Source organism: Bufo gargarizans, chromosome 11 (genome assembly GCF_014858855.1).
Source record: "Bufo gargarizans isolate SCDJY-AF-19 chromosome 11, ASM1485885v1, whole genome shotgun sequence".
Lineage (NCBI taxonomy): Eukaryota > Metazoa > Chordata > Amphibia > Anura > Bufonidae > Bufo > Bufo gargarizans.
In genome coordinates, this window is record NC_058090.1 from 46,991,649 (window position 1) to 47,011,612 (window position 19,964).

Sequence of the window (19,964 nt, forward strand, 5' to 3'; positions counted from 1 at the left end):
GAAAATGCCTTTTCTTGTCCGCAATTGCGGACAAGAATAGGACATGTTCTATAGGCTCTACAAAAAAGTGTCACACATGTGGTATCGCCGTACTCAGGAGAAGTAGGGCGATGTGTTTTGGGGTGTATTTTTACATATACCCATGCTGGGTGAGAGAAATATCTCTGTAAAATGACAACTTTGTCTCACCCAGCATGGGTATATGTAAAAATACACCCCAAAACACATTGCTCTACTTCTCCTGAGTACGGCGATACCACATGTGTGACACTTTTTTGCAGCCTAGGTGGGCAAAGGGGCCCAAATTCCAATGAGTACTTTTAGGATTTCACAGGGCATTTTTGCGAATTTAGATTCCAAACTACTTCTCACGCTTTAGGGCTTCTAAAATGCAAGGGCAGTATAAATACCCCACATGTGACCCCATTTTGGAAAGAAGACACCCCAAGGTATTCCGTGAGGGGTATGGTGAGTTCATGTAAATTTTATTTTTTGTCACAAGTTAGTGGAATATGAGACTTTGTAAAAAAACAAAAACATTTTCCGCTAACTTGTGACAAAAAATAAAAACTTCCATGAACTCACTATGCCCATCAGCGAATACCTTAGGGTGTCTACTTTCCGAAATGGGGTCATTTGTGGGGTGTTTCTACTGTCTGGGCGTTGTAGAGCAATTTAGAGAAAAATGTATATAGAAATGTAGTTTTATTTGAAAAATTTTACAACAGAAAGTGAAAAATGACTTTTTTTTGCAAAAATTTCGGTCAATTTTGATTAATATAAAAAAAAGTAAAAATGTCAGCAGCAATGAAATACCACCAAATGAAAGCTCTATTAGTCAGAAGAAAAGGAGGTAAAATTCATTTGGGTGGTAAGTTGCATGACCGAGCAATAAACCGTGAAAGTAGTGTAGTGCAGAAGTGTAAAAGGTGGTCTGGTCATTAAGGGGGTTTAAGCTAGGGGGGCTGAGGTGGTTAAGGAAATCCTCAAGCTATGAACTTTTGAGGTTCTTTAAGGACTGGATTGAGAAATGCTGGATTATACAGGAGATTCTCTGATGACATCAGTTTACTCAATTCATATACAAATAGGTCTAAATCAACTTAAACAACAATGACTGGGATACTCTGTTGCTATTAACTATACACCACAAAAAAAGAGTAATACAACTTCCCATAGGTTAAAAAATATAATGTTTATTTAACTGACAACAATAAAATGACAAAACATGTTCATACTCAATATATAATAATTGCCAACATATGGAGAAAATTCTAATTAACAGCGCCACCCAACCCAAATCATCTACTGATTATTTTATAGCCAGTAAAAAGGCACTAAAGGTGGAATGTTATCTGTGCATACTCAGTACATAGGGAAATCCATCCTCACAAGTAAATGACTGCCTGCACTGGTCTAAGTACCTTCCCAAAGGCTATAACCATAAAGTAACAAAGTAACTGGAAGTTCCAATCTAATAATAAAGCAAATCATACCCAAGTGATGACTGAGTGAGTGGTCGCTGGCTCCTCGGCGTACGTTTCGCAGTCTTGCTTCCTCAGTCTAATTTTCAGCCATTTACCACTGAGTTGAATTGTCTGTTTTCCCCAACTTACTGAAACATTCAAAAAAAAACTAATGGAAATGAACTAACTTGTCAACTGATTCACTTGAATATCAGAGACAATGTCAAAACCAGTTACTGAAAGAAAACTATTGTGAAGCTGAGATAACATGGCCCAAGTTAGTATACCGAGGCACACAACAACCACTTAAAGAATTTTTTCATTCCACAGCATAGGTTTGAGCATACTTTAGGGGTTTACATATAGGTGTTTTGCAATGTTTTTCGGAAGTTTTGCGTTCGTAGTGGTGTTTTTGCAGTATAAATGCTAGCTACAGATTTTAGCTGAAAGTCTATAGGAAATATGAAACCAAGGATACAGAAGCGTTATTTTACCACTGGCATTTTTTTTTTTTCATTAGGTGACTTGTTTGTATGTCTGGCCTTATTTTATAAACTTGGCAAGCTGGAACTTTTGGCTCTTGTGGTTTTTGTTAGCCATTTTCACATGGTTTTCCTGATCAAACACGCTGTTTGCCCCAAAAAATGGTGGCAAAAAAAGGATGTGGTTATTTACTGGTAAAAAAAAGTCAGACACAATTTGTGTGTATAGGCACACCTATACTGTTTTTTCCTAACCATTGACTTGGGAGTCACCTATTGCTATTGGGCCTCCTTGATATAACCCCCAACTCATGACAGCCTTAATGTGTACCTAAACTTTGGAATCAACTTTACTGAAACCTACGGTATTCTAAATCTCCTTTAATATACTTTATAGGGATGAGTATATCAACTTCGGATGAAACATGTGAAGTCGATTTGCCGAAAACTTTTATGCTAATCAACTTTGCATGTTTCATCCGAAGTCGATTTGCTCATCCCTAATACTTTTTTCTTAAAATGTTTTCTATGCAAAATAGCACTTTAAAATCATGGCAGCGGTGTATAGGAGCATGGATTCCACTGGGGGGGGGGGGGGGGGAGGGGCAGTGAGCAATATACAGGCAGGGGCACACATCACTGCTCCTGCCTGTCCACCATGCTAAAGTCTGGCATAGATCTTCTATGTCATCTTCAGTGGAGCGGGCACAGGCAGGAGTAGTAGAGAGTAATGTAGAGGTCCTGCCGACATTCACTCCGCTCTGCTAAAGCCTTTCATACCCCATCGGTGCAGGCTTTTCACACAGTGCACGGGCAGGTGGTAGGAGCTCTGCATAGCACATCATTGCTCCTGCCTGTGCCCGCTCCACTAAAGCTTGGTATAGCACATCTATGCCAGGCTCTAGTAGAGTGGACCGGCAAGAGCAGAAATGTGTGCTCTGGCCTCCACATCATTCACTGGACCCCCCCAGTGGAATCTGTGCTCCCATACACTTCAGAAATTGATTTATACTGTAAAAAAACATTTCCCAAGCTCAGGTTTGGGTCCAAAGTACCACTTGGAACTGAACCCAAGTTCGGGAAATGGTTTTTTACAAAAGTCTCACGAGACTTTGCGAAGTAATAACTTCGGCTCATCGGAGCCAATACATTCTAATACTGTACGGAGCACTCACTCCGTACAGTATTGAAACTAAGTTTTGTGCGAATCGACTTTGGATGTGTCATCCGAAGTCGATTCGCTCATCCCTAATCATAATAAAAGTAATAAAGAAATGTTATTGCAAATAATAAGGAAATAGATAAGGTTTATACTTCCAGTTGAGTCTGTGTGTATACAAAGCCTAGGCAAAGCAAACAGATAAAATAAAAGTTAAACGTAACTTGACAATAATAAAAATGAAAGAAGATACACATTAGAAGCATCTGTGATCAAAAGTTTTGTGAAGCCTTTACAATTATCTTGGTTACTGTATATTTGTCTTGTAAAACTCTTCATGGAACTCTAAAGCTGGCCATACTCACTAGATTAATTTATAACCCTTCGCGATGGACGCATGATCCTTTTAGGAAGATTATTTTCCGTAATTTGGCTGACTTTTTTTTTCCATACGATGACCGATTGTCATTGATCAGCAAAAACAATTGTTAATTGTTAAATTTCACCAGATGAACATTCTTAAAATCGGGCAATTTTCTGCAATTCTAGGCAATTTTAAGGTGACTATTCACATAAGTCTAATATGATCATAAACAGACAATTTTAACCAAAATGATCGAAGGCTAGCCATGCAGATTAGATGTCTGATCACCACATACTCAATTGGCTCAGTAGAAATATGATGGCAAAGGTTATGTTTTGGCAAAGTGTCTCTGCTTTGTTCTGATGGGGTCCAATACATTAACTATAGGGCTACTACAGCGGGCACTGCATGTGGATTCTGTAGGCTACAGCCTGCAATTCTCTGTGAAGGCTTCCAGGGCTGTCTCTAGGGTATGTGAGTGCACTCCCCAGCTCTTAAAGGGTCAGCGTACGTGCACCCTAGTTCTTAGTTTTCTCCAGCCAATGGCTGGACACTTTAGGATATTTGAGGCACCTTCCCGTAGGGGAGGGTGCTTGAGCTTTAGGTTTCCTAGTTTGTTTCATGGATTTGCACGTATGCTACCTGCTCTGAGCACTGCCTGTTTCCCGACTATAAGTATTGACTGACCCCCTCAGTGCCTTGCAACTGCCAACTACACTGGGACCACTCCAAGAGGTATCGGCCTGGTGGCTCCCCTACAGCGAAGGCCAGATCCTTATATAGATGTTAAAGGGTGAAAACCAGGGGACTGCCAGGATAATTAATGCCCTTAGGTCTAGCCCTAAGTCAAATCAGTTAGTTAGATCCACACCCATTACCCGTGACACTCATTGATAGAAAGGAGTGTAGATAATGTTTGTTACATTGACGTTCACCAAACATTGTGATGATGGGGCATTGCTCACTCTAATATGTTGGACCATGGTCTGTGTGGTGACACATTCTAAGAGTATTCTGGGACTAAGGACTTGCAAGAATATTTCCAAGACACAACCCTGCACCAAGCTAAATGCTGATAATTACCCTTTGCTTCAGTACCGTTTCAGTTGGCAGAGACTCGTGAACACGCAGTACCTTCCCCCCCTTTGTAAGTTTCGCAGGTAACCCAACCCTTTCCTCTTAACAGCAGTTGCATCATTCCAGAGTCCTGTTAGGTTTATGCGATTTATTATTTTATTGGCAGGGAGCAGTGAGCAAGCAGGTGTCTCGGGCTGAGGCATGGAAGACGTAAGGCATCCTACTAGTAGACTGCACTATAACCCATAAAGGTTGGGGAGGAGGGAGACTCTCTTGGCTTTTGTCCCAGTTGGAGATCTTCATTTTGACATATGGAGAGTGTTTGCTGTTTGGGCTTAACAGGATGTGATTTTCTTTCTTTCAAACAGTCTGCTAACTTGGCAGAGAAATACGGTGCGAGCAGCAAGTGTGCGAGTCCCATGCAGAATGTTGGGGCTTAATTGTAAGAGTATGAAAATATCAAAAGACACATTTTTTTTTTTTAGCTTTCTGCTCATTTTATATACATTATGTAGCAGGTTGCAGAATGTATTCAGTCTCCAGAACCCCAACAACCTCCAGAACCTGAGATCTTCCTGACTGTTCTTGGTCCCTGTGATTTATTTACATTAGTGGAATCTTCATTTTACACATTTTGACCATTGCTTGAAAATAAAGCATATATCACCAAAATAATAACAACAATTAAAGGGGTTTTCCAAGACTTAACTAGAATAGGTCATCAAAAATCAGATTGGCAGAGGTTACTGATCAACCATTTTCACAAACTCTGGGTCTTCATCTACACGGCTCCATCCATTCTGTAATGGCCATGCCTGTTACTCCCAGACCTTGCCAATCTGCTAACTTATACTAAAGCAAGGTCAACAGTAAGTAAAGGTCTATTGACAGGGAGAATATCGCTTACCCCCATATAGTGGAGGGGATTACTGCCTGTAAATGCAGCGCTTCACCGCCACTGACGAGCAGGCAGTTGTTGGGAACAAACGCCTCCTTCCCGTCAATTGCTTGCTCCACCGGGTCCTGAAAACCCCTTCAGTTATAAAAACACAACAGGATAAGGGAAAATTCACGCCTCCAAAAATGTATTAAACACATAATAAATGTGGTGCAACGCATGTACTCCTGTTTTCTGGTCCAAATTACAGTGGCTTTCCCATGTCACAAATGTCAGACAAGTGCGGGTCCCACCTCTGAGACCTGCTCTTGTCTCTAGAACAGAGTCCCCGAAGTGAAGGGAGAGAAGCTGCACATGCTGGGCCACCCACCATTCACCGATATGGAGGTTTAATAAAATAGCGGAACACTGGCTCGGCTATTTCCAGCAGTCCCATATCAGTGAATGGAGAGGTGGCTGCTCCTGCGCGGTTTGCTCTCCATTCACTGCTATGGGACTTCCAAAAAAGTGTCTGATAGCGTTAAATGGGGAGACTGCCACTCATTTGTAGTTTGCTCTCTTTCAGTTAGGGGGCCCCATTCTAGAGATAGGGGTGGGTCTTGTCTGACATTTACGGTAAAACCTACCAATATACCACAAATGTTAAGATGAGAAAGCCCCTTTAAGACAATCTAGCACATTTAGCTAAATAAATGTCTGCCAGTGTATTTTTACTGAGAACTGACTGAGACCTGTAGAACAGAGAGCATGACTACTGGGTTTGTTTGTAGTCTGTAACCATGGCTATACCTACCATTCTAAGAATATTCTTTGACTAAGGCCTCATGCACACGGCCGTTGTTTTGGTCCGCATCCGAGCCGCAGTTTTGGCAGACAGCACACGGAGTTGCTCCGTTCCGTGGTCCGCAAAAAAAATATAACCTTTCCTATTCTTGTCCGCGTTTTGCGGACAAGAATAGGCAGTTATATTAAAGGCTGTCCGTGCCGTTCCCCAAATTGCGGAACGCACACGGACGTCATCCGTGTTTTGCCGATCCGCAATTTGTGGACCGCAAAACACATTACGGTCGTGTGCATGTAGCCTAAGGAATATGTAGAGAGAGATGTAAACGCGAAACGTTAAAGTGGTTATCCAACCCTAAAAATGGCCCCCCAAATGCCCGGGCCCCTCACACAGATTGTACTTACCTCGCTCCCCAGCACCAAGATTGCTTATGATGCCCGCACGGCCGCCGCTGCATCTCCCTGTCGTGCGGATCATTGGCTTGGAGGGTATTGGTGGCAGCCAATAGCAGGCCACGAAGGGAACAAGCCTCCCTAGCATCACCCGCAATGCTAGGGGGGCTCGTCCCCGTCACCGCCTGCTATTGGCTGCCCTCCCCCCATCGCTGAATGTTTTTATCCACACGGCGGCGAGATGCAGCGGCGGCCGTGCGGGCATAAGAAGCAATCTTGGTGCTGGGGAGTGAGGTAAGTACAATCTGTGTGAGAAGCCTGGGCATTTGGGTGGGGTATTTTTGTGTTTGGATAACCCCTTTAACAATATCTTAACCTATTGACTGCATTTTATTTTTAGTTTAAACTTAAAATAGGCAGAACAGTAAAGAAAAAACTTTAGGGATTGAAGACTTTTTGTCGTTAGAGCCTAGGAGTGTTTACTTAGGCAGATGGTTATTAGGTACAGACTGTGAGAAGAAATAATTGCAGCCGCCTAGAACATTGCTGCCTGTACGGGTGACACTTTAACCCCTATTCTCTTTTCTCTGACGTACATTAGAAAATGAGGCGCTGCTATTATTACTACTTATTAAATCTATACATCCTTGTCTGTCGCTGAAGGCCACACACCACGATGGCTGTAGTTTCTCCATTGTAAGGTTTTGTTATACTTTGTTCCCAGAAATATTATGTTGTGCCATGCTGCTTTATTGATCATGTGCATGTTGTATTGCACTTTTCAATTACTATTTTTTTTCCATTTCCAGTACTCTTCCATATAAAAATATGCAAAATTAAACAAAAATTTTCAATTTTTCTCTGTTTTAAATAAACCCATTTAGAGAGGGACGTGACACAATCATTGAAAGTTCAGCAAAGTTTTGGCATATATATATATATATATATATATATATACAGTACAGACCAAAAGTTGGGACACACCTTCTCATTCAAAGAGTTTTCTTTATTTTCATGACTATGAAAATTGTAGATTCACACTGAAGGCATCAAAACTATGAATTAACACATGTGGAATTATATACATAACAAAAAAGTGTGAAACAACTGAACATATGTCATATTCTAGGTGCTTCAAAGTAGCCACCTTTGATTACCATTGCTTTGATTACTGCTTTGCACACTCTTGGCATTCTCTTGATGAGCTTCAAGAGGTAGTCACCTGAAATGGTCTTCCAACAGTCTTGAAGGAGTTTCCAGAGATGCTTAGCACTTGTTGGCCCTTTTGCCTTCACTCTGCGGTCCAGCTCACCCCAAACCATATCAATTGGGTTCAGGTTCGGTGACTGTGGAGGCCAGGTCATCTGGTGCAGCACCCCATCACTCTCCTTCATGGTCAAATAGCCCTTACTTTCAAAGTTTTCCCAATTTTTCTGACTGACTGACCTTCATTTCTTAAAGTAATGATGGCCACTCGTTTTTCTTTATTTAGCTGCTTTTTTCTTGCCATAATACCAATTCTCACAGTCTATTTAGTAGGACTATCAGCTGTGTATCCACCTGACTTCTCCACAACGCAACTGATGGTCCCAACCCCATCTATAAGGCAAGAAATCCCACTTATTAAACCTAGACAATGCCAAACATACATACAAAGCTCAAATAAAGAAAGGGGATATATGAAGAGTTATTATCCCGGGATGGTGAGATTACTGCTTAGTGGTTGTCGTTTAACCACTTAGACACTGGGATTCTTTACAGACAGACCTGCCAGCTCTCTGGATATGTTTTTAGTAATTCTGAACTTTCTGAAGTATCTTTTCTTTACAACCCTATATTGTGCTATTCCTCCGTTATTCTTCCTGTAAATCTTTGAATAAAATAGCAAGTGTTACCACTCACGTCAGAGAGGCTTGTAGAATTTAAAGCTGTCTAATTAGCGCAGACTGTGTAGGAACACACCCCATTAACAATGACATTCAGATGGTAATGCCCACTTGTCAATTTATTCATTAATTTCCAAGAGGAATAACAGGAGAATGGCACAGCTCTAAATGAATATGTGATCTTGCCTGCCCCAATTAGTGGTTGTGAGTGTTTCTTCTGTGTTTTGGGATTTGTACTCCGAAATGGTTACGACTCTGACTGCCACAAGTTCGGATGGTCCATGTCCTTTAGATGTTGTATCCTAGACGGTTAGTGTAGTTAAAGAGGTTGTCCCGCGAATAATATTGTACAGTTTTCAAACCAGCACCTAGATGGGAATCATTTTTTAATTGCATGTAATTAAGGATTTATTACCGCTACTGAGTTATTCAATTAAATCTATCTGTATAGCGCCATCTGCTGGTACTCTTTTTCTAATTTCTTTGTCCTGCTCACTGAGCTCAGCTCCATCCTTCAACTGCCACCAGCTGCAGCAGAACGGACATGGCCCCTGAGAAAGGACACGCCAACTAAGCTGCCAGCTTATAATGAATCTAGCCGAGCAATTGGAGCAATGAATGGGGAGATCTCTGGATCCATGGGAGGTACAGGGCTGGTTCTAGCTTTGTTAGAAAGAGGTTGTCATGTTCTAGATTATGTATGATTTTTTACAGTAATCATGGGATAACCCCTTTAAGCTGACCTGAAATTTTAGGTAGCTGCTGGCTGAACAGTCGACAGGTATCTCCCTTGACTACTCGCGTAGAGATGAAGGTTTGGCCACGCATGTGTCCTGAATGGGGAGAGGCGAGTAAGCGGCTGCCAGGCGGTCATGACAGTTTATCTTCCTGACAATAAACCGATCAAGCATGTTGAAGTCCAACTGCCCGATCCTTATCTCCCCTTCCATCAGGAGAGAGTTGGGAAGTCCCTACAATCATCAGATGGTCGGCTGACATGCATCTAATTAGTATGACCAGTTTTGGCCTACAGGCAGTTTGATCACATTTCTGTTTCTTTCTTTCCTCCAGGCTCCAGTGACATTTCTTCAACATAATCAGGGCAAGTTGATGGAGGACTATAAAAAGCTGGAAGAAGAGATCCAGACCCTGAATATATATTACAGGTATCTAAGAGATGTACATCTCCATTTAGTTATATGCAGACATACAATTCATAACTTTTCATGAAATGCACAGTATAGAGTAAAGGTGACCAAAGACAAGACCATTCTGACCATAATGTAGAGGACCTAAAACTGCCCGGACACGTCAGGTGAAAGTCATCCAAAGCTGTCAGTTTTGGCAGGATAGGCCCCCTTATCCATGACGACTGATGTTGGTGGAAAAAATATTGGCCATGTTGAATTTTGTTACCTGCAGGAATAACCCCACTGCCAGAGGAGCCTTATTACCCTGTCGTTTGAATGATTGTTTGGCTGTCATATGTTGCAGAAATTTATTATAAATTTCGCCCATGCCCCAATGCTTTAAAATAAAATAAAAATATTATATACTCACCTCTTTCTCCTGGGCCGGGTCCTTGGCCACCAGTCTGGTCCTCCTCCTGGGTCTGGATACAAGGCTGTAGCTATGATGTGCAGGTATATGGCATTTGACTACTGCAGCCAATCGCTGTTCTCAGTGGTCTTGTGCCATCTACCACTGAGGACAGTGATTACGTGCCGTGGACCTGCATATCACCGCTGGAGCCTTGCATACAAACAGCGGCTTGTGGACTGGAAGTGCAAAGGAAAGAGGTAAATATACAGTAAATTACAATATCATCAAAAAGTTAATTAATTTCAGTAATTCAATTCAAAAAGCGAAACTCCTATATTCTATAGATCCATTACACACAGAGCGATCTATTTGAAGTGTTTATTTCTTTTAATGTTGATGATTATGGCTTACAGCTAATGAAACCCAAAAGTTAGTATCTCAGAAAATAAGAATATTGTGAAAAGGTTTAATATTGTAAATTCATGGTGTTACACTGTAATCACCTGAAAACACAAAACAACTGAAATGGTTTCCTAAGCCTTTAACTGGTCCCTCAGTTTGTTTTTTGTCAATACTTTTTTATTGAAATGCAAGAAATATCAATACAGATTATCCGCAGCAAGGATGGCACGCAGGTCATTGCATTCCAGGATAACATCCTCGCAAATTCGCAATTTTTTTTGACAGAAGTGGTTAAGTGCAATAAACATAAGGAATAATAAAACAAAAACAGTAATTAAAGAGGACCTTTCACTAGTGTACAAACTAAAAACTAACTATACCTGTGGGCAGAGCGGCGCCCAGGGGTCCCCCTGCACTTACTAGTATGCCTGGGCGCCGCTCCGTTCGCCCAGTATAGGCTTCGGTGTCTCAGCTCCGTCTGTTGTACTGGACTGATTTTTTGTAGGAGGCGTGTCCCTTGCTGCAGTGCTGGCCAATTGCAGCGCACAGCTCATAGCCTGGCTATGAGCTGTGCGCTGCGATCCTCGAAGTAGGTTCCGATCCCTGTGGAAATACGAGTTCCCAGCAACTGTGTGGGATCACACATGCGCGTGATCGCTGCAGGTCCAGGGGTGGGGTACATATTATGACGTGTGCCTAGACAGTCCCCTATTGGTTGGCCTAAGTATGTGTCAATTGTGTGTTGCTAGGGATGCAAAGTTTATTGTCCGCAGCGCATTACATGGTCCACGTCCTTGGAGATACTGTTGAGACCATAGTCAAAGTGTAATAATATCACAGTTGAGAATTGCTTATGTGCTGATAGAAGTATACAATAAAAAAATCTTCATAATTAAGGGTTCCGTTCAGTATGCATCAGGATACATAATTTCAGTCCCTCTTAAGTTTTTTGGCCAGAGAAAATACAGCAGCATGCTGCACTTTTCTCTCCGGACAAAAATCCTGAACTCTTGCCGGAATGCCGGATCCGGTATTAATTTCCATTAAAATGTATTAATGCTGGATCCGGTACTAAGTGTTCCGGAAAACCGGATCCGGTTTCCCGATCTGCGCATTCCCAGACCTTTAAAAATGAGGAAAAAATAAATACCCGATCCGTTTTTCCAGATGACAACTGGAAAGACGGATCTGGTATTGCGGTGCATTTGTCAGACGGATCCGCATTCCGATCCGTCTCACAAATGCATCCGTTTGCGTCCGGCTACGGAACTGCCTGTCAGAATCCTCTGCCGCAAGTGTGAAAATACCCTTAAAGGGGTTCTCCGGGAGTTAAGAAAATGAAATATTTTTAAATATTACTTTATTATAAGTATATTCCCAAATATCTTTCATATAATGGCTTGTTTTGTCTAGGGAGCAATCATTAGGAGAAATAAAATGGCCGCTGTCCTATTAGTACACACAAAACCTGTCCTAATCACACAGGAAGAGAAGTTACTTCACAACACTGAGCTAAAGAGCTGCCTCATCCTCCTCTCTGCTCTGCTTGTCGGGGATTATGATCCTGAATCTCTGTGGGAATGGAGATGATGAGCAGACATCAGAGGACTGTGGGGTATGGCTAATGAGCAGTAGCATTTGTATGCAGTCTCCATTTCCACAGTCTATTCTGTCCATCCTCGCTGTACTAAATTCCCCAGAGATTCGGATAAAGTTATCTGCTGTATTCAGGATCATAATCCCTGACCAGTAGGGCAGAGAGGAGGATAAGGCAGCTCTTCAATGTTGTAAAGTAACTTGTCCTCCTGTGTTATTAGGACAGGTTCTGTGTGTACTAATAGGACGGCGGCCATTTTATTTCTCCTGATGATTGCTCCCCAGACAAAACGAGCCATTATAACTAATGAAGGTATTTGGGAATATATTTATAATAATGTAATATTTAAATATTTTCGTTTTCTTAATTCCCAGAGAATCCCTTTAAGCTTGATTATGTGTGGATGTAGTAGAAAACACACTGACATGGACTATATAGTTTAAGCTTAATATCATGATATGTGGATAGAGTAATAATAAACTCAAGTACCTGCCAAGTGATATCGATTTATATATGAACTGATTGGTATAGCATGTGATTAATTATCTACATACCACTAATAAAGAAATCAAGTGCAGGGGAGCTTACCACTCTCCAAGGAGACGTGCACCCACTGCTGGTTTACTAGGTGTGCTGTCCACCCTTACATATTTTAATAGGTGTAATGAATCACATTCCACTGTCTGAGGGTTTTGTTAAAAACTCAGCAGACAGCCAGGGAGACCAGATTCGCAAGAAGGCGGCCATATTTTTGTTTTCCCACCCAGCTAGTTCCTCCATTCTACAGATCTATTGCACTCTCTCGAGCCACATGCTGCCCCTGGAGAAAAACCTCCCAAAGGAAGACCTGCTCAGGAATCAGTTGAAAATTGGTAGAACACACTTTATTAATAGCAGAATTAATTGTTTGCCCAAAAAATTTAATTTTATGGCAGTCCCACCAAATGTGCTTATAAGAACACAAACTCTCTCCACAGCTCCAGCATGTGTCTGACCCCACTAAACCCATCTCAGACAGAAATTGAGGCTTTCTGTACCACCTTGTAAGACGTTTATAGGGATTTTCCTGTATGTGAACACAGCGGAAAAAACGCAATGAACTGGATAATACATGGTCTATATCCTATCTAGTAAGAGAGACATCCAGTTCCCTCTCCCCTGCCAAAAGATATGTAGGTTTATCCCCAGAATGATCCCAAAAAAAACTGATGCAGTATTGAAGTAAGTTTCTTGGGTAAAGAAGGCAGAGAGAGGAAATTCTCCACCCAGAAAGTCTGGTTTTCCATTTTGTAAGGGTTTTGGAGGGATCCCACTTTTCATATAAGGAAAGAAGTCCCAAGTCCAGCGATCCTAAGAAAGATGGTAAGTCTAGGTTTGTATTAAAAACTGAGGCTAAAGTTTTAAAGGTAACCAATGGGAAAGGATCCCAAAATAGAAAGTGCTACGCCAAACGGGGTTAAAGAGGAAACTGACTCAGAGGAGTTATGTAGATTAATGAGCTCCTAATAAGTCTTTATGGTACCTCTAGTAAGACTGCTGGCTATTCTAGATAAGGAAGAAAGACAGAACTGGTGCCATCGTAAAGATATGTTCTTTTTGCCAAGAAGATATTTCTCCAAGGCTGTAGTGATAGAAACTTCACCAGAGCTAGTGAGATATAGCCACCTACTTAAGTGGATGGCCTGGTAGAAGGTGAAAATATCCGGTAGACCAAAACTACCCTGTCTCTTCCACTGAATAAGCAGCTTATATGCAATACGGGGTTTGGAATGATTCCATAGGAATTTAGAAAAAGTGGCTTTAAGATCTTGAAAATATGAGCGAGGGATGTCTAGAGGTAAGGCCTGGAGGGTGTATAAAATTTGTGGAAGAAAGATGATAAATGATAGTAAATTCTTTCTGCCCACACAAGAAATATAAGGTATTTTAATAGTGGCTATGTGAGATGGTTTAATAATGGGGACAAATTAAGGAAAAAAAAAAGTAGGCTAGGGTCGCCGACAACTGAATCCACAGATACTTCAAGGAAGTAGAAGGCCATTTTGAGGGGGAATTAGCTTAAGGCTTCGCATGCATCACGGGGGGACATTGATATTGAAGGCTTCAGACATTATAATTAATACGAAAGTTGAAGATACGGCCAAATAAGGGAAAAATCTACATAATTGAATGAATAGATTCTTCTGGCTTAGTCAAAATATTCAAATTTTTCGAGTTTTACCTGTACATGCAGGAAATGCACATAAAACCGTTTAGCAGGAGACCCCTACTGTAGCTACTCTGCTAGAAATAAACACGTGAAATAGATCCCTCTGTGTGTAATGAATCTATAGAATATAGGAGTTTGACTTTTTGAATTGAACTGAAATTAAAGGTGTTATCCAATTTCAAGAACCCCCCCCCCATGTGCCGGGCCCCTCACCGGTAATATACTTACCCCGCTCTCGGTGCCACTCCTGGTCCCCGCATTGCCGCTGCTGCTTCTCCCTGCACACAGATGAAAACATCTGGTGTCGGGAGGAACAACCAATGGGGGACGGGGATGAGCCTCCTTAGCATCGCGGGTGACTGTAGGGAGGCTCGTTCCCATCCCCACCTGGGATTGGCTGCTCTCCCCGATGCCGGATCCCAGCCGAGTGGATGTTTTCATCCATGTTCAGGGAGAAGCAGCAGTGGCGATGCGGGGGCCAGGAGCAGCCCGGGAGTGGGGTAAGTATATTACCGGTGACGGGTCCGGCACATGTGTTTTTTTTTTTTTCTTGAAATTGGATAACCACTTTAATAACTTTTTGTTGATATTCTAATTTATTGAGATGCTCTATTATCATCTTTTTTTTTATTTTAAAGCATTAGGTGGCATGGACCAAATTATAATTAACTTGGACAATCCTTCAAATGAATAGGCAACTTAGAAAATTTGGATTTCTACCTTGTTCTCCAAGGTAATAAATAATAGTGTAAGGCGTATTTCTGGCGCAGATTGTGGCGCAAAGATTCTTTGCGCCACAATCTGCGACTTTTCCCTGCTCATGCCAAGTCTACAAAAGTGGGCGGGGAAAGGAAACAGGCCGGCAGGCCCATCTCATTCATAATTATCTACGCCTGTTTTAGGCATAGCAAATGGTCTAAATCTACGCCAACAAGGGAGCTGGAGTGTATTTAGAAGCAGTAGTGGATCCGCCAAAGTTATGTAGAGGCGGGCGCCTCTACATAACTTCAACTGATCCACCGCCAGTGTAGGGGCTTATTAAGACCGGCGTTTTAGACTTAATAAATGACCCACTATGTGTTTCAGGTCTTGTAAGCATCTCAAAAACGGCAGCATAGCAAGCAGTGTCCCTGCCTTCCTCGTGCAATGCCTTCATATTACAGAGGACAGTGAAAATAAACCGTCCACCCACTGGTGCATTCTTTACACGCTCACATTTGTATGCTCTTCTAATAATCCTAGATGACTGCATTCTTGTCATGTTTGCTGGAGTGCTCACATGTGGAGCTGTCAGAGCGGTCTCATTTTTACCCGCTGTACACCTTACTGCTGTTCATGTGTCAATGGCAGAATGGTTGGGTTGTCCTTATTGAACTAAACTTAAAGGGGTTCTGCAGTTTGTTTGGATAGATCATCAGCAGGGCCTTCTTTAATATTGATTGGACCCTGGGCAAAAATTTACTTGGGCCCCCTGGATCCCGCCTTCCCACACCTTAGCAGGCAATCACGCCTCCACCACAACACACACACAAAAAATCCACACATCTGGTAGAGTACAGTGAATGACTGTAAATACTTCCAGTTCTGAAGACTCCAGCGGCTCAGGATCAGTGCTCTGGGCAGCTGGGCTCAGGCTGGAAGTGGGCACCGCTCTGCAGGAAGGAGACCAGGGCTCGGCTCACCCTAGTGTTACAGTGCACCCCAGCACCCCACAGTATGCAGTATAGCACCCTATAGTATACAGCAACCCACAGTATGCAGTATAGCACCCCACACTATACAGTACCCCACAGTATATAGTAGAGCAGTATAGCAGCCCACAGTATACAGCACCCCACAGTATACAACACCTCACAGTATACAGCACCCCAAACTATACACGATACAGCCCCCCACACTATACAGTACAGCAGTATAGCACTCCACACTATACCACACCCACAGTATACAGACCCCCACAGTATACAGTACAGCAGTATAGCATTCCACAATATACAGCCCCCCACACTATACAGGCCCCCCCACACACTATACAGCCCCCCCCCACACACAGTATAAGCCCCCCCCTACAGTATACAGGCCCCCACACAGTATACAGCCCACCACAGAGTATACAGCCCCACACAGTATACAGCCCCACACAGTATACAGCCCCACACAGTATACAGCCCCACACAGTATACAGCCCCACACAGTATACAGCCCACCACACAGTATACAGCCCACCACACAGTATACAGCCCACCACACAGTATAAGGCCCCCCCACACAGTATAAGGTCCCACACAGTATACAGCCCACCACACAGTATACAGACCACCACACAGTATACAGACCACCACAGTATACAGCCCACCACACAGTATACGGGCCCACCACACAGTATACAGCCCACCACACAGTATACAGCCCCCACAGTATACAGGCCCCCCACAGTATACAGCCCCACACAGTATACAGCCCACCACACAGTATACAGTCCCACACAATATACAGCCCACCACACAGTATACAGCCCCACACAGTATACAGCCCCACACAGTATACGGCCCACCACACAGTATAAGGCCCCCCACAGTATACAGTCCACCACACAGTATACAGTCCACCACACAGTATACAGCCCACCACACAGTATACAGCCCACCACACAGTATACAGCCCCACACAGTATACAGCCCACCACACAGTATAAGGCCCCCACAGTATACAGGCACCCACACAGTATACAGCCCACCACACAGTATACAGCCCACCACACAGTATACAGCCCCACACAGTATACAGCCCACGACACAGTATACAGCCCACCACACAGTATACAGGCCCCCACACAGTATACAGCCCACTACACAGTATACAGCCTCCACAGTATACAGGCCCCCCACAGTATACAGCCCCACACAGTATACAGCCCACCACACAGTATACAGCCCACCACACAGTATACAGCCCACCACACAGTATAAGGCCCCCCCACACAGTATAAGGTCCCACACAGTATACAGCCCACCACACAGTATACAGACCACCACACAGTATACAGACCACCACAGTATACAGCCAACCACACAGTACACAGGCCCACCACACAGTATACAGCCCACCACACAGTATACAGGCCCCCACAGTATACAGGCCCCCCACAGTATACAGCCCCACACAGTATACAGCCCACCACACAGTATACAGCCCACCACACAGTATACAGTCCCACACAATATACAGCCCACCACACATTATACAGCCCCACACAGTATACAGCCCCACACAGTATACAGCCCCACACAGTATACGGCCCACCACACAGTATACGGCCCACCACACAGTATAAGGCCCCCCACACAGTATACAGCCCACCACACAGTATACAGCCCACCACACAGTATACAGCCCACCACACAGTATAAGGCCCCCCACAGTATACAGGCACCCACACAGTATACAGCCCACCACACAGTATACAGCCCACCACACAGTATACAGCCCACCACACAGTATACAGCCCCACACAGTATACAGCCCACGACACAGTATACAGCCCACCACACAGTATACAGGCCCCCACACAGTATACAGCCCACTACACAGTATACAGCCTCCACAGTATACAGGCCCCCACAGTATACAGCCCCCCCCCCACAGTATACAGCCCACCACACAGTATACAGTCCCACACAATATACAGCCCCCCACAGTATACAGCCCACCACACAGTATACAGCCCACCACACAGTATATAGCCCACCACACAGTATACAGGCCCCCACACAGTATACAGCCCACTACACAGTATACAGCCCACTACACAGTATACAGCCTCCACAGTATACAGGCCCCCCACAGTATACAGGCCCCCCACAGTATACAGCCCACCACACAGTATACAGTCCCACACAATATACAGCCCCCCACAGTATACAGCCCACCACACTGTATACAGCCCCACACAGTATACAGCCCACCACACAGTATAAGGCCCCCCACAGTATAGAGCCCACCACACAGTATACAGCCCACCACACAGTATACAGCCCACCACAGTATACAGGCCCCCCACAGTATACAGCCCACCACAATATACAGCCCCCCACAGTATACAGCCCACCACACAGTATACAGCCCACCACACAGTATACAGCCCACCACACAGTATACAGCCCACCACAGTATACAGCCCACCACACAGTATACAGCCTCCACAGTATACAGGCCCCCCACAGTATACAAGCCCCCCACAGTATACAGCACCCCACTATACAGTAGTTTACAGTATATTAACATAACAGCCCCTGTCACCTTTTTCCGATGTAATCTTCACACAAAAAAGCTACACAGTTAATTTCTGCAACACTCCTTGTAGGACCTGTGAAGACCTCATAGCCATGTGACCAGTAATTGCTAGGTTACTGGTCACATGGTGATGATGTCATTAAGGTCCTAGATCACAACTTTAACACAGACAGCTTGACACCCAGGGCAGTAGCTAGCAGAGCTCAAGAGGCAGCTGCCTTGGGCCCCCCAGGAGCAACTGGGCCCGGGGCAGCTGCCCCTTTTGCCCCTTGGTAAAGACTGCCCTGATCATCAGCATCTGATCCGGACCCCCGCTGATCAGCTGTTTGAGAAGGCAGCGGTGTTCCAGGAGCACCGCGGCCTTCTCACTGTTTACCGCAGGCCCAGTGACGTCACAACTAGTATCAACTGGCCTGGGAGGGGCTAAGCTCCATTCAAGTGAACAGAGCTTAGCCCCGCCCAGGCCAGTTGATACTAGTCGTGACGTCACTGGGGCTGAGGGAAACAGTGAGAAGGCCGCGGCGCTACTGCCAGCCGGAGTCGGACCCCCGCTGATCAGTTTAAACCAGTCATGCTCAACCTGCGGCCCTCCAGCTGTTGCAAAACTACAACTCCCAGCATGCCCGAACAGCATACAGCTATCAGACTACAGCAGGGCATTGTGGGAGTTGTAGTTTTACAACAGCTGGAGGGCCGCAGGTTGAGCATGCCTGGTTTAAACAAACTGCAGAACCCCTTTAAAGCATACCTATCATTTCATACCGATGTTTGGTATGTCATCGTGATCAGAGGAGTCTGTTTGTTGAGACCCACATGATCACTTATATGAAGATTACACCATAAAGTGGTTGTCCAATTTCATCATTTTCTGTTGCGAGTTACTCATCAGATTCTAACATATGGGGGTCAGATAGGCCCGCAGATCCTTAAACAGACACACACACAGGGTTAATGACAACTGATATAGGGTGGAATTTATTTAGCTCAGGCAATTTCTACAATGACATGAAAATCTAGGATTTAAATGAGGCACATTTGTTACTTTATTTCTGTTGCTTATGTAGCACCAGCATAGTCTGTGGCACCGTACAGGGTTTCTGATCTCACACATCATTCCTGTCCCTAATAGAACTTAGAATCGAAAATTCCTGCCTCAAACACACACACAAACTACATGCACTAGCACCAATCCCAAACATTATTAGATAAAATATACTTAAAAGAACATATAAGAGTGGTATAACTAAGATAACATGGTGATAATAAGGTACTACCTAATAAGATAAAACACATTGGTACCCTGCCAGGTATTCCCGTGACCATACCACAAATGAGGTCTCTGGACTAATCTTGGGGCCAGCAACAAATGGGTAACAACATGTAATTAGTATAGGAAAAGACAGAATATACCAA

At 43.7% G+C, this 19,964-nt stretch overlaps 1 protein-coding gene across 1 annotated transcript in view; it reads left to right on the forward strand.

Annotated features, from left to right (window-relative positions):
* The window catches only part of MIPOL1 (mirror-image polydactyly 1), a 217,104-nt gene that overhangs the window by 132,821 nt on the left and 64,319 nt on the right, over positions 1–19,964 (forward strand). The window contains exon 7 of the mRNA XM_044271260.1: positions 9,580–9,674. Within this exon, the coding sequence (XP_044127195.1) occupies positions 9,580–9,674 (95 nt within the window). The remainder of the gene's footprint in view (positions 1–9,579; positions 9,675–19,964) is intronic.